Source organism: Hylobates moloch, unplaced genomic scaffold (genome assembly GCF_009828535.3).
Source record: "Hylobates moloch isolate HMO894 unplaced genomic scaffold, HMol_V3 SCAFFOLD_11, whole genome shotgun sequence".
NCBI classification, from domain to species: Eukaryota; Metazoa; Chordata; class Mammalia; order Primates; family Hylobatidae; genus Hylobates; species Hylobates moloch.
This window is the reverse complement of record NW_026652286.1, coordinates 27589046-27603298: the sequence shown is the minus strand read 5'-3', so window position 1 is coordinate 27603298 and position 14253 is coordinate 27589046. Positions and strand designations below refer to the sequence as shown.

The following is a 14253-nucleotide window of genomic DNA, read 5'->3' as shown; positions in this document are numbered from 1 at the left end:
GAACTCCTGACCTTGTGATCCACCTGCCTCGGCCTCCCAAAGTGTTGGGATTATAGGCGTGAACCACCACACCCGGCTGGGACACTCATTCTTACAGTAAATGCAGGTTATACCTTGTGGACTATGTATTCTAGTGATTGTCAATATGAACAGATAGAGCATACCTTTTACAAAAGTTTACAAGTCACCTTCAAAAGTTATATTATTCTGCATCACTACAGCATCCAGGTGAGGTTGGTTGACCAGGGATTATTATCCTCATTATACAATCGAGAAACCCAAGACCCCAAACATTACTTATTTGAAGCCAAGGGCAAGTGGTGGAGTCAGATCATGTCACTGCAAGACTGGTGCTCTTTTCTCTGCTGATTTTGCTTAGCTGCCATATGACACCTCCCCCACCTCTGCCCAACCACGCTCCTGACTCTACATCCTTATGAGCATGTAAAAACCCAATATTATGGCATGTTCTACTATTGGCTTTTCTTTTATCAGTGTGATCTGGTTAGCTGCCACTATGCAAAGCCCTGTGAACAGAGATGCAAAAGAGTTAGAAAAGGATTGTTTTGAGAGTATTCTTCCCAGAGTTTTACTAGTTTTCTTAGTCGCACGTTTTAAGTTTTAACAAGAATGAAAACAATAAATGTTATTTAAAAACAAGAAAGAAGAAAAAAATAGAAACACATTTTGTCCTGACAATGTTTAAGATCTAGTAAGGAGGTAAACTTGATATGCAAAACCATGACAGAAATACCTAAAACTAATATAAATCAGCACAGAATATATCATTATATAAGTTATGTACAGAATTGCCAAAGCAATTTAAGCTCTGAGCCTGGTGGGGTTAATCACTGAAGGCTTCCTGGAAGAGGTGAGTTTGTAAGCAAGGTTTGAAAAGAGAGAGAGGCTAGACAGATGTGCAGAGAGTTCCATACAAGGAATATGTGATTTATGCCCTGTCTGACACATTTACTTAGCAAAAGTTTCCATATTCCAGAGAGGAAATCCTCTCTTCGTGACTCTTGGACCGCTGTTTTAGCAGTAAGCAGGGAAAGGTATTAAGACTATTACTTCCACCTAAGTTATACCTGGTATTAATACAAATAGGACTTTTATTCCCCTCTCAAACCATTGGCGGAGTTCTAAGGCAACATGAGTCCTCTGCTGAACTGAGTCAGAAAAGATCCACCTGTTTTTCACCTGTGTACATTTCCTTACCCTTAGGATTCCAGACCACACCTCTTTCTTATTGGCTGCATTGGAGTTAGTGGCAAGACGAAGTGGGATGTGCTTGATGGGGTGGTTAGACGGCTGTTCAAAGTAAGTGTTTCAAGACAGCGGCTACAGCAAACTACCTAACATGGGCATCCGGGCCTGGGGAGGCAAAGAGAGGTTGATGTCCTGAGCTTGGCCATTTCTCAGACCTGTCCCCTTCCCTACATGTTTATGTTGCTGGAACTTTTTCCCTGGCTCTCAAGAGAATGGAAGGACAGTGGTAAGTACAGACTGGTCATCGGCCAAATTCTTTCCATCTGCCCTTTGCAGTGGTGGGCCAGCTAGTGAGTGTGATTTGAGCAACTCTTTGATCCTCTCACAGTGAACTGCTAATGTCCAACTCTCTTTTCACCTTAGAATTGTGTCTTAGGACATATGCTTTGGAGTATGTAATCTGTGGCCAGGGCTTAGACATTGGATTTCTAGCCTTCATTTTGGGGGATTTGATCTGATTTGCCCAGTATCCTGTGCCAACACTTCAGAGTCTTTGATTTGTTTTACGAGTGATGTTAATGTCTGATCGATGGCCAGGCTCAAGGATGTTGCCATACTTATTTCTCTATTCTTTTTAATCACATCATTAGATTGGGTGTTTGCCACGGGATAAATAACTAATGAGTACCAAGGTGAACCTTGAAACACACAGTGATTTGAAGGAAGCTTTTGGTACATTTTTTCTATTGTCCTGAAGTAAGTCAACAACTATAAGTGCTCATTAATCATATTCCCTGAGTAGTAATAATAGCCCACGTTTTTTGTGCCAGACACTATGCCAGGCCCCTTATATTATCCCATTTAAAGGTGAAGAAAGTGAGGGTCAGTTTGGGAACTTGTTCAAGGTCATGGATCTAGAATTAGACCACGTTGGTCTAGTTTAGTTGGTCCGACTTCAAAACCTAACTTAACTATTAATGTTGGTGCAAAAGTAATTGCACCAACATAATTACTTTTGCAACAACCTAATAGTACACTATAGTTTCTTTCTAACAGCTAGATCCAGGTAACCTCATACAGAGAAAATTCTGTTTTTTGACTGGAGATCTTTTCCCCATCCTGGTAAGCCAGCCTATAGAAATGAGATCAGAGAAGACATATGAATGGCTTAGGATGGACCGATTCTCCTACCTAGGCCAAAAACTTATCTATGGTGATGGGCAGTTGGGACATCCTTGGATTAGAAGAACAGTTTGGGCTGAAAAGAGGCACATTGGCGTCATAGTAAGTGAGGAAATGAGACCATGCAAGGCCTGTTACTGGGATTCCACCGAAGTCATCGTGCAGTCACCTCCTAGTACATGGACCTTAGTTCTACATTTACTAACCTAAAACGTTTTGTTCGCTCAACTAAGAGGGAACACTTTCCAAATTAAACACACATTTTCCTTCTCAAAATCTAGAGCTGATTTTTTCTAGCAACCTGCATTTTAATCTCTTTGTATGATCTTTGAGCCAAAAGAAGGGGATGGAAGAGAGATTTCCTGTCAAAATTACTTTTTCGTGAATTTTCCAGCAGCATTCACAGGCCCTGATGTCTTCAAGACTTCAGTCGAACTTAGAAAAAGCAGCCTAGCATTTCCGTGCTTGGTTCATCCAGACTAAACGTTCACAACCTTGTTAGGGGTTTGTTTGTTTTTTTCTCCACTGCTAACCAAATAAATCTGTATTTTAAGAGGCCTGTGGTACTCGGGCATTAGCCCCTTAGAAAGTCAGTTCTTCTCCCCCTCATCCCACGGCTCAATTTCAACTCAGACATCTGAGAAAGAAGAGAAGATGATCATAAATCACCCAATGAAAACATGAGTCATGGGCAGATTTTAGCCACATCTTTGATGGGGTCTTTATTTTTTATTTTTTCCAGGAATACATCATTCATGTCGACCCAGTGAGTCAGCTAGGACTGAATTCAGACAGTGTTCTTGGCTACAGCATTGGAGAAATCAAGCGCAGCAACACTTCCGAAACACCGGAGCTGCTTCCTTGTGGCTATCTGGTTGGAGAGAACACGACCATCTCAGTGACTGTGAAAGGTAATTGAGCTGGTTGCAGAGGTCGGAGCTTTCAGGAATTGCAGTGTTCATTTTGTGACTTGGCATAGGCACTTGTGGCCCCAGTTTTGTTTGTGCATATGTTTGTGGGCTGCTTTTCTCCCTTCCACCACAGTTACTCTACGCAAGTTGAACCGTCTTTTGCTTTTTCAACCACCTTAGGAAACAAAATCATTTTAGTTTATTGCTCCAATTATCTAACAAAAGATCCCATTAGCCTTATGACTCTGAGATGATGGAATCTTAATAACCCTGTTGACATAGGGCTTTACCAATACTGATGAATTACTCTTGCCAGCAAGCTTTGGACGCAGTCCCGTTCTACAGATGGGAAAACCACGACTTGTGATAGGCTGCAGGAGTCACTCTGAGCATCCTGATGAAACTGCTGAAGCTTGTGCCCATGCATGATGCTGCTAGAGCTTCCGGTTTCTCATTACCTAGCGATATTAAGCCCCAGGCCAGTGCATTCCTTAGAACTCTAGGCCCACAAAGTTCACGGAGGAAAAAAAAAAGCTTCACTGCCACGCAATTCTGGGAAACTACATCATTATCCCCATTTGTGTTTAGGGGACAGGAGTGCACTGGTACATGAAAGCCTCTGTCATTCAGTGTCCTAACTCCCGCTGTTAAAAAGGCTGTTTAATCCAATCTGTCCCAAATTTATTTGATTGTAAAACCCCATCATTTCCTATATGTTATGGACCACCTGAATATAGACTTTCATAAGTACTGTACTAGGCTCATTCTTTGTGTTGTCTCATTTCTTTCTTCCCTGAAAGGCACTGCTCTTGACTGCAGTTTTGCAGTTGTTTGATGCAAGGTGTATTTCCTGGTTGGTAGAGTTTCCACAAGCACCCCACCATTTTCCATCAGCAGGAATTAAGATCTTGCTCTGCAGGTGGCAAGTGGTACATATTGCTTGAGCCTCACACAGCCTTCTCCTGCTGGCAAGTGAAATTCCACAATTGTGCCTTTGGACTATAAGTGACAGAAACAGACTCAAAAGTAGCTATAGCAAAAAAAGAAATGTATGGGCTCATGGCCCTGGGCAATCCAGGGGTACACCTCAAGCACAGCTGGAGCCAGGTGCTCAGACTGTGAATCAGGACCAGGCCTGCCTCAGCTTTGCCCGTCGGCTGTGCTTATTTATTGAGCTCTTTGCACATGGTTGATGAAATGACCCCCTGGTAGCCCAATTCCTTCTTCTAGCTTAGGAACCTGAAGGAAAGAGGGATTTTTGGGAAAATGTAACAGAGAATTCCTAGGGATGACTCTGGCCCACTGTAAGTCTAATGCCCATCACTGAATTGGTCGTTATGACCAGGGAGAGGATTTGTCCAAGCCTGGTCACCAGCCCATCCCTTTGGGTTGGTGGAAGAGCTGGACCAGTGGAGGAGAATCGGTGTAGGAGCTGGATTGGTTCCACTTGAACTGCCAGGAATGAGCTCCCCATGGGAAAGAAGAGTTCTACCACGAGGGGAAGCAGGAAGGAGTACCAGACACACTGGAACAATCATCCTCGACAAGAACCCTTTAAGGAGAGCCTTTTACGTCCTGAGTTCAAATTGCATTTCATCCCTCCTGCCAAGCATGCATTGTTCACTTGCTGGTTTTACACATGAGCATTACAAAGGACTGAGGAGTAAAAGGAATGGCCTATTGCTGAGACCAGGCCAAGCCTCTCTAGAACATAACAAGATTACCTGCCTCTAGTGGAGCGTGCCACCCCTCTGCAGACCTGATCTGTCTCTGCTGTCAGCACATCAAGTTTTAGCACCTCAAGGGATCAGCTCGGGTTTATATTTCAGTGATACCTGACTCTTCTCTTTCCTAGAGTACTTAAAACTTATGCCTGCAAGGCACTAAAAACCACTCAAGGATTTGAGCTGAAAGAGTTGCCTGAGCTGCAGTGATTCACTTCAGTGGTACCAGGGGAAGGGGGTTTGACTTTGCATTTCCTGAAGTGAGCTCTTGTGCTAAATAGTCACTTCCTGTGGGGTTTATGGCAGAAGACTGAAACAGAGCACCATATATATATATATATATATATACACAGAGAGGGTGTTCTAGTGGTTTTTTCCTGTGTTTATTATTATTATTAAATTTAGAGACCTTACACTCCATACTTTGCATTGAGGTTTGAGCAAGTGTACGCTACATCAAGCTCAGTAGCAGGAAAATCTTAGGTTTGTCCCTAGCAGATAAGGCATCTGGGGGCCTTTGTCATGTTCATTCTGGAAGAGTCATTGTATTTAGGGGTTACTTGATTGGGAGAAGACTGGAAACAAACATATAGATGCATTGGGGGGATCTGCTAGCAGTGACTATGTAGAAGGAATATGCTATTATAAAACAGTACATACATTTTATTAATTTTGCTAGTTTCTTGAGGGTAGCTTTTAAACAATGACCTGAGATTCTGGACAGCTAACCTTGGATGGATCTTCTCTTAGAGACAGTATCCAAAAGATACCTCTTGTGAAGCCAACAACCCTGATTAATGACATTGTCCCAGATAGGAAAGGAGAAGGATAAGTTTCCACTTGATGTTGTTGAGGACCAAGAGTCCCAGCTAACAACATTTCAGACTATGTCTGCCAGTATTCACATTCCAGAATCAAATGATCCCGCCTTGCATTTTTCCTCCTTTTAAAGATAAAAGTGAGGCCGGGTGCGGTGGCTCACACTTGTAATCCCAGCACTTTGGGAAGCCGAGGCGGGCGGATCACGAGGTCAGGAGATCGAGACCGCTGTGAAACCCTGTCTCTACTAAAAATACAAAAAATTAGCCGGGCGTGGTGGCGGGCGCCTGTAGTCCCAGCTACTCGGAGAGGCTGAGGCAGGAGAATGGCGTGAACCTGGGAGTTGGAGCTTGCAGTGAGCCGAGATTGCGCCACTGCACTCCAGCCTGGGCGACAGAGCGAGACTCCGTCTCAAAAAAAAAAAAAAAAAAAAAAAAGATAAAAGTGCTGTTGCCTTCATGGCACATCTTAGTGTGGATAGCAGTGGTACCTGGTATGTGGGAGGGAACAGGGTGAAGAGCCAACCTCAGGGTTGTGACAGATAGGACTCAGGTTTTGTTTGGGCAGATGCCATTGGTATAGTATACTAGAGGGGTGTGTGTGGGTGTGTGTGTGTGTGTGTATGTGTGTGTTTGTGTGTGTGTAGTAAGTATAGTAAATCCAGACAGGCAAATAGAGCCCAGAGCCTTATGAATTCTGCAGAGGACAGATGGGGACTGAGAGCCAAAATGTTCAAGGTGAGTTTGATTCTGGGAAGTTAGCCAAGACAGGAGACAGAAGCACATGGCGTTGATGAACAGGGAGGTGACTTCCTAGAGCAGCAGCACTTTGCTCTCAGCCTCCAGTGTTCCTGGGTGTGCAGGAGTCTCAGGTGAGTGGACTGCTGAGGAGAGGAATAACCTCAGGTCTTGGCAGTCCCAGTTAGGCAAGCACAGAGAGCTGCCTTTTCTACAGGGCTTCAGATGCTTCCTGTCTCTCTCAAATGCAGGGCTCGCAGAAAACAGCCTGGACTCACTGGTGTTTGAGTCCTTGATTCCCAAGCCCATCCTGCAGCGCTACGTCTCCCTCCTGATAGAGCACCGTCGGATCATTCTCTCTGGCCCCAGCGGCACTGGGAAAACCTACCTGGCCAACCGGCTGTCCGAGTATATGGTGCTTCGAGAGGGACGGGAGTTGACAGACGGGGTTATCGCCACCTTTAACGTGGACCATAAGTCCAGCAAGGTGAGGAGGTCATTCTGAGTCTGCTGTATTTTTTGGCCCTCTCAAAACTGATGATATCACCACTAGCCTGATGGGAAAGCAGCATTTCCTATCAACTCTCCTTGGGTGGTTTTAGAAAGCCAAGTGAAAGAGGTCCAGAGGGGGCTAGCAGAAAAGAAGTTCCATCTATGGTTAAGTTGATCGAGCTCATTTATGATGCTCAGTGCTGGTAGTTCTTTAATGTTATCCACGATACATCTGTTGCAATTTACCAAGAATTTATCATGTGCATACTGGGTGTTACTGATTTTCCAGAATAAAATATTTTGTGGAACAACGATAATAACACCAATAACAAAAATAACAATAATAAAAATAATAGAAGCCCACATTTATGGACTGTTTGCCCCATCGCCAGCAAACACCTTCTCACAGCAATACCTTCAAGGGAGTAGTTGTCACCATCCCCATTTTACAGAGAAGGAAACAGAGGCTTGAAGCAGATTTGTCCTGCACCTAAGACCACTCAGATGGTACTACGTGGTAGAACTGAAGCTCAAGTCAAAGTCTTGGACTCTAGAGCCATGTGGCCAGCAAATAGGTTGGATCCTGCTTCATAGTGAGCAATGGAAACCTGTTTGAATGGAGCCTGGCCTGGTCTGAGCCGAGAGTTGGAAAGTGCTTTCTCAGACCTGTTCATTCATGCGTTAGTGAGCATTGATGGATAATTCACTCTAGCTGGCCCTATGCAAAGGGGCCAGAGGATCAAAGGTGGACTGGAAATGACTCCTTCGCCTTAAGGATCACCTAGTGTGCTTGAAGATACAGGTTCCTAGACCTCACTTCTTGATGATCTGTTTCACTAGGTTGTTTGAGACTGGGCATCTGCACCGTCTACAAGTTCCCCAAGTAACTTGATGTAGGTGCAGGACAAGAGAGAAGTACCCAGAGCCCTTCTGTTGAGAGCCTTTGTGTGAGTTAGGGACCAGTAAGTGAAGGCTCCGCAGGCATGGGAAGCCACATGCCTGGGGCCCAGAGATCACGGTGAAGAGGGACTAAGAGAACTAGCCACTTTAAAAGGTGGGCTTTTCTACTGCTAACAAGCCATATTTTGACTTCAAATGGAGGCCCAGGGTGGGTGGGTGCTGGTAGGAGATGGAGAAGATGTTAGCCCCTGAGCAAGCAGGCTGGCATCTAAGACAGACCAGTGTGGTAAAGACACAGACTGGGGCAGGCCCCCAGGTCTGACCCATGCCCGCTGCTTACCCTCTGTGCACTCTGAGGCCAGGCACCTTATCACAGCATGCCTCAGCTTCTCCTTCTGTGAAACGGACGTAATCATAGCACTCACCTTCTAGGTTATTGTGGGACTACAGAAGTTCCTGTGTGTAAGGCCCTTAAAGCCCTGCCTGGCTCTAAGTGATGCCAGCTATCATTATGACAGTAACGGCAGGCAGCCATCCTAGGTTCTCTGCCAGCTCCTTACCTTGCCATTTCAGCCTTTTCCACTGATGCACCATTGTTCTTCCTCTTCCACTTTTGACATGCGTCCCTTACCCCAGGCATTCAGGTCTGTGTTCTAGTCCCTGCTGAGCCAATGCCCCACCCATTCTCCGAGGTTAAATACAAAGCCTGCCTTTTCAGCAGGACTTCCCCAAGCCCGGTGCATGTAGACTCGTCTCCCCAGTGCTGTGTGTTGTGTCTGGCCCAGCACTGCTCAGCATGACTTAAGTGTGTGTCTGGCTCCTCTGTTGCTCTGATGTGTAGAGGGCTTCTGTGTATGTAGCTCTCAGGCTACATACATACGGAGCACAGTGCTGTGCTTTTACCCCAGGCTCGAGGTTTTCAGTCATCGGGTGAATACTGGAAGTCAGGACCCAGTCCTAACTCATCCCATGCCCACTCTGCATCCCCTGAGCACCAAGCCAATGCCCGGTAATAGGCAGGCACCCAGAATGTGTTTACAGCGCAGAATCATGAAGGGCCTTTCCGCCTCCGCTGGACTGGGTGAGGCAAAGGCCCCGAGCAGTGTGTCTTCACTGAGTGCATTCACCAACTTGTTCTCCTTCGGCCTTCCTGGCCACCATAGGAATTGCGCCAGTACCTGTCCAACCTTGCTGACCAGTGCAACAGTGAGAACAATGCTGTGGACATGCCCCTCGTCATCATCCTGGACAACCTACACCACGTGAGCTCTCTGGGCGAGATCTTCAATGGGCTGCTCAACTGCAAGTACCACAAATGGTAAAGGCTGGTTCTGGACCTCATAGCCCCCAGGAGAGATTGCTGCCACCTGATGGGGCACTGTGCGCACAGGTGGCCCGGGGCCGGTGTGGGAGTGAAGCTGTGCACACGCATAGGGTTGGGAGTGGGAGGCAGCTAGCTGTCCACTGGCCTGGAAGCACAGGGCCACAGGCCTCTGTGACCACCTTGTTCTCTAGCTTGGCTTGGACTCACAGCTTTCTTTTCCTTTATTTTATCCGCAGCCCTTACATAATTGGCACAATGAACCAGGCTACCTCTTCGACTCCCAACCTGCAGCTTCACCATAACTTCAGGTCAGTTTTCCCTTCCCTTGTCCAGTTAAACTATGGAATCACAAAGAAGGAAAGCAAGAAGGGGTGGGTAGAGATGCCTGTGTTGAGTATGTGTTGTATGCTAGGTATTGTTAAGCATTTTTCTCAGCTTAATCCATTTAATTTTAACTTCAGCCTCAAGTAATTACATTTACCACTCTCAGTTTACAAATGGGGAAACTGAGGCCCAGAGACATAAGTGACTTGGGTGAGGTCACACACTGGTCAGTGGCAGAGTGGAACTTGCACTCAGGTCTCTGCCTCTGAGTCCTGCTATCACAGGGTCAAGGGGGCAGCTCTGGAAGGGACTGCAGGTGACCCCGCTGCCCTGCTCGTTTCCAGTGGCATTTCTCTGTCCCAAGTGAACATGAGCAATGACAGCTTTTACCTAAAATGTTCCCACCTAGCTGGGTCTGTGGGCTCTCGAGTCCCAGCTGCTGTGACTCCCTGCCAGCTTGTCTTCCCTGCCCCGCTGCCACAGCACCATGCTGGTGCTCTCTCATGGCCAGGGTGTGCGAGGGACTGTTCACCTCGGTCGTGCTAGGTTGCATTGCTGCCTGACATCGCCAAACACCCCTTGCCCCATATTGAATCTCAGTTGACTCCACCTCTCCTGCCTGGGCCCTTAGAGGTGGATGTGAAGCTGTCTCCTGGGCTGGGACCCCTGGCTCATTTCCACTGGCCATTCTGCAGGCATCTCTCAGGGAGATCTATTGAAAGTGGGTCTGAATGTAATTAGCAGAGAAATGTTGACTCCTCCAGCACACTGAGAGCATGGCTCACCTCTGCATTTAGGCTGTCCCAGTCTTGTTCATGCTTTCCCCGAACTATCCCTCAAGTCCATCGTCCCCCTCTTTCCCCCCATCCCTGCCCCATCATCACCCAGCACACCATTGCCATCACCTAGCCAGTATGTCTGCTTGCAGCTTTCCCCCTGCACCCTGTAGCCAATCCTCTGCACTGTGGCAGCCAGACCAGAGTGAGCATTCTAGAGTGCACATCTGACCATAGAACTCTCGTGCTTAAAGTCCTTCAGTAGCTCCAGCTCCCTGTGGCCTGCAGGATGAAATCCAGACTCCGTGGGTTGGCAGGTCAAGTCTGAACTTCAGTTACACTAAACCTCTGGTAGTTTCCCCAAACGCCCATGCAATTTCCCATGCCTTTGCAAAGGCTGCAGCATCACCCCGCTCCTGACCCCAACACCTGCTCCTGCCTTTCCTTAGGTTGCTGCCCATTATCTGTCCAGTCTCAGCCCAGACATCCCCTCCTCTGGGGAGCCTTCCCTGATTCCCTTAGGCTTCATCATATTTCATTTCTTTCTTTGCCTGTCTGCCTCCTCCATCAGACTGTGAGCTCCTGGGGACCAGGACTGTGTCTTAGTCACAGTGATAGTTCCATAGCCTAGCACAAGGCCTGACACCAAGCACAAGAGGCAGTTTATCTCAGTGGTTAGAGCCTAGCCCCTGGAGCCAGGCTTCTTGGTTCTCGTCTTAGCTCTTCAATTAACTAGCTGTTTGATCCTGGAAAAGTTACATGACCTGTCTGTTCCTCAGCATTTCTGTCTGTAAAACGGAGGTGGAGATAATATCTATGTTAGAGGGTTGGTATGAGGAACTGCGAGTTAATACATAGTTACAATGTTTAGAGCAGTGTTCGGTGCATAGCTAATCCAATTTGTTGCATTAGCATGTACACCTTCTGTTTCTAACGTGCTTTGGTTCCTGAGGTCAGCCATCATTTGGATCACTGTCATCATCTTGAAAAGTGTTTCTGACTTCCTCCAGATGGGTGCTTTGTGCCAACCACACGGAGCCTGTGAAGGGTTTCCTTGGCCGATTCCTGAGGAGGAAGCTCATGGAAACAGAGATCAGTGGGCGGGTGCGCAATATGGAGCTGGTAAAAATCATTGACTGGATTCCCAAGGTCTGGCATCACCTCAACCGCTTCCTGGAGGCTCACAGTTCCTCGGACGTCACCATCGGTGGGTGGGAGACTGGGGTTGGGGGAGCGGGCTGGCATCCTCAGGTGCCCACCCTCTGGGCCCTGGCCAGGACAGCACTTTGCAGGCACAGTCAGCAGAAGCAGGACTGTCCTTAAAGATAGAAAGGGGGGCAGAGGGACAGTCACAGACCAGGTAGACCCCAAATTGCTAGTGGTCTTCAGAAGAGAGATGTGTCCGGCCTGGCCCAACGTAGAAACTGCTGGCTCACTAAAGAGCTCCCATCTCAAGGTTCCCCCAAGCTGAAGCTACCCTCTGGGATTGGCTTTGCTTGAAAAATAAAATTTTATCAGCATTTCTGAAAGCTGGACATTTACAACAGAGAAAAAAGATCACTAACCATCCCACCATCTTGACATAATTTTAATTTGAGATTATTTTTTCTGTCCTTGTTCGTATATATATATATATATATATATATATGCTTTATGAAGTGGCAATCATATCATACATATAACATGTTCCTTTTGGCCGGGCATGGTGGCTCATGCCTGTAATCTCAGCACTTTGGGAGGCCAAGGCAGATGGATCACCTCAAGTTAACAGTTTGAAACCAGCCTGGCCAACATGGTGAAACCCCATCTCTACTAAAAATACAAAAAATTAGCTGAGTGTGGTGGCATGCACCTGTAATCCTAGCTACTCAGGAGGCTGAGGCAGGAGAATCGCTTGAACCCAGGAGGCAGAGGCTGCAGTGAGCCGAGATCACACCACTGCACTCCAGCCTAGGGAACAGAGTGAGACTCCAAAAAAAAAAAAAAATCCTTTTTCATTTAGCACTATCTCATGAGCATTCTCTGTTGCTACTCAGTTGTTGGTTTTTTTTGTTTGTTTTTGTGTTTCGAGACAGTTTTGCTCTTGTTGCCCAGGAGTGCAATGGTGTGATCTTGGCTCACTGAAACCTCTGCCTCCCGGGTTCAAGCGATTCTCCTGCCTCAGCCTCCTAAGTAGCTAGGATTACAGGTGCCCACCACCACACTCAGCTAATTTTTTTGTATTTTTTAGTAGAGAAGGGGTTTCTTCATGTTGGCTAGGCTGATCTCGAACTCCTGACCTCAGGTGTTCCACTGGCCTCAGCCTCCCAAAGTGCTGGGATTACAGGTGTGAGCCTCCATGCCCAGCCAATTACTCAGTTTTAAAAAGTATTTTTAAAGGCTACAAAATAATCAAATGCAGATGTACCCTCATTTGCTTAACCGTTTCTGTTCTTTTGGACTTGTAGTCATGGGCTTCAATTTTTTTTTTTTTTTTTTTTGGGGGGGGGGGGGGGACGGAGTCTCACTCTGTCGCCCAGGCTGGAGTGCAGTGGCGCGGTCTCGGCTCACTGCAAGCTCCGCCTCCTGAGTTCACACCATTCTCCTGCCTCAGCCTCCCGAGTAGCTCGGACTACAGGCGCCCACCACCACACCTGGCTGATTTTTGTTTTGTATTTTTAGTAGAGATGGTGTTTCACCGTGTGAGCCAGGATGGTCTCGATCTCCTGACCTCGTGATCCACCCGCCTTGGCCTCCCAAAGTGCTGGGATTGCAGGCATGAGCCACCGCGCATGGGCTTCCATTTTTAAAAATCAAGATTAATAATGCTGCAGTGAGCATCTTCCCCATAAAGCCTTTCCTGGAGGAGGGAGACACCCAGGTGGAATCAGGAATCAGAATGTCCTTCTCTGTGCCCACCATCCAGGGCTATATATCTGCATTCAGGCCTCGGCCCTGCCATCCCTCAGAACGTCTAGGGTCCCTCCTGTGATGGGTACTCGGACCATGGCTTCACCTGATGCCCCATCACCCATGCCCATTTGAGTGCTAATGTATTTTCACTGTGGTCTCCAGGCCCCCGGCTCTTCCTGTCATGCCCCATTGATGTGGACGGCTCGAGAGTGTGGTTCACCGACTTGTGGAACTATTCCATTATTCCCTATCTCCTGGAAGCTGTCAGAGAAGGACTCCAGGTGAGAAGACACCCCTGTTGGCTTCCTTGAAGCTGAGGGGGACTGTTCTGGTGACCAGATGAGTTGTTTTTATCTCCTCCTCCAGAAATCTGACTGACATGGGGTGACAACCCCTCACCTGGGAGGTCATCAGTGTAGTGCAGTGTAGGGACACACCTGGCTGCAAGTCCTGGCTCTACCACCCATTAGCACTGTGACCCCAGGCCAGCTGGTTAGCCTTTCTGTGCCTCAGAGCCCTCATTGATATTCTGCCACAAAGAGTTTGTCGCAAGGATGAAATGAAAGTGCTCAGCATCGTGAGTGCATGAGAAGTAGAACCATACACATGTGTAGTACTTCACAGTTTCCAAAATATTCTCCTATCTGCCTTTTGGATTAAGCCTTGGATTAGTCCTGGAACTTGGACAGAAATTTGGTTTTTTACTCCATTTTTAAGAGGAAAAAATGAGGCTCAAAGAGAATAAATGATGTGCTTAAGGTTATAAAAGGGAAGTTTGAAAGGTCTGGGATTTGAATCCATGCCTTCCGGGTCAAATTCCAGGTTCTTAGCCCTGGGGCTGGTGGCACTCTTTCCCTGACATCAGCACCCCTACCCTCTTAGGAACTTTGGGGCCCATAAGGCTGCCAGTTCCTCCTGCTTGGCAGCAGTTGGAAAGCACAAATTCTTTTTTTTTTTTTTTTT

At 47.0% G+C, this 14253-nt stretch overlaps 1 protein-coding gene across 5 annotated transcripts in view; it reads left to right on the top strand.

Annotated features, from left to right (window-relative positions):
- Positions 1 to 14253, top strand: part of NAV2 (neuron navigator 2) — a 780691-nt gene that overhangs the window by 753351 nt on the left and 13087 nt on the right. For all 5 annotated transcript variants that reach the window (XM_032166418.3, XM_032166417.2, XM_058424471.1 and 2 more), the window contains 7 exons: positions 1225 to 1320; positions 3134 to 3302; positions 6834 to 7069; positions 9138 to 9292; positions 9535 to 9606; positions 11409 to 11605; positions 13453 to 13571. In XM_032166418.3, the coding sequence (XP_032022309.1) occupies positions 1225 to 1320; positions 3134 to 3302; positions 6834 to 7069; positions 9138 to 9292; positions 9535 to 9606; positions 11409 to 11605; positions 13453 to 13571 (1044 nt within the window). The remainder of the gene's footprint in view (positions 1 to 1224; positions 1321 to 3133; positions 3303 to 6833; positions 7070 to 9137; positions 9293 to 9534; positions 9607 to 11408; positions 11606 to 13452; positions 13572 to 14253) is intronic.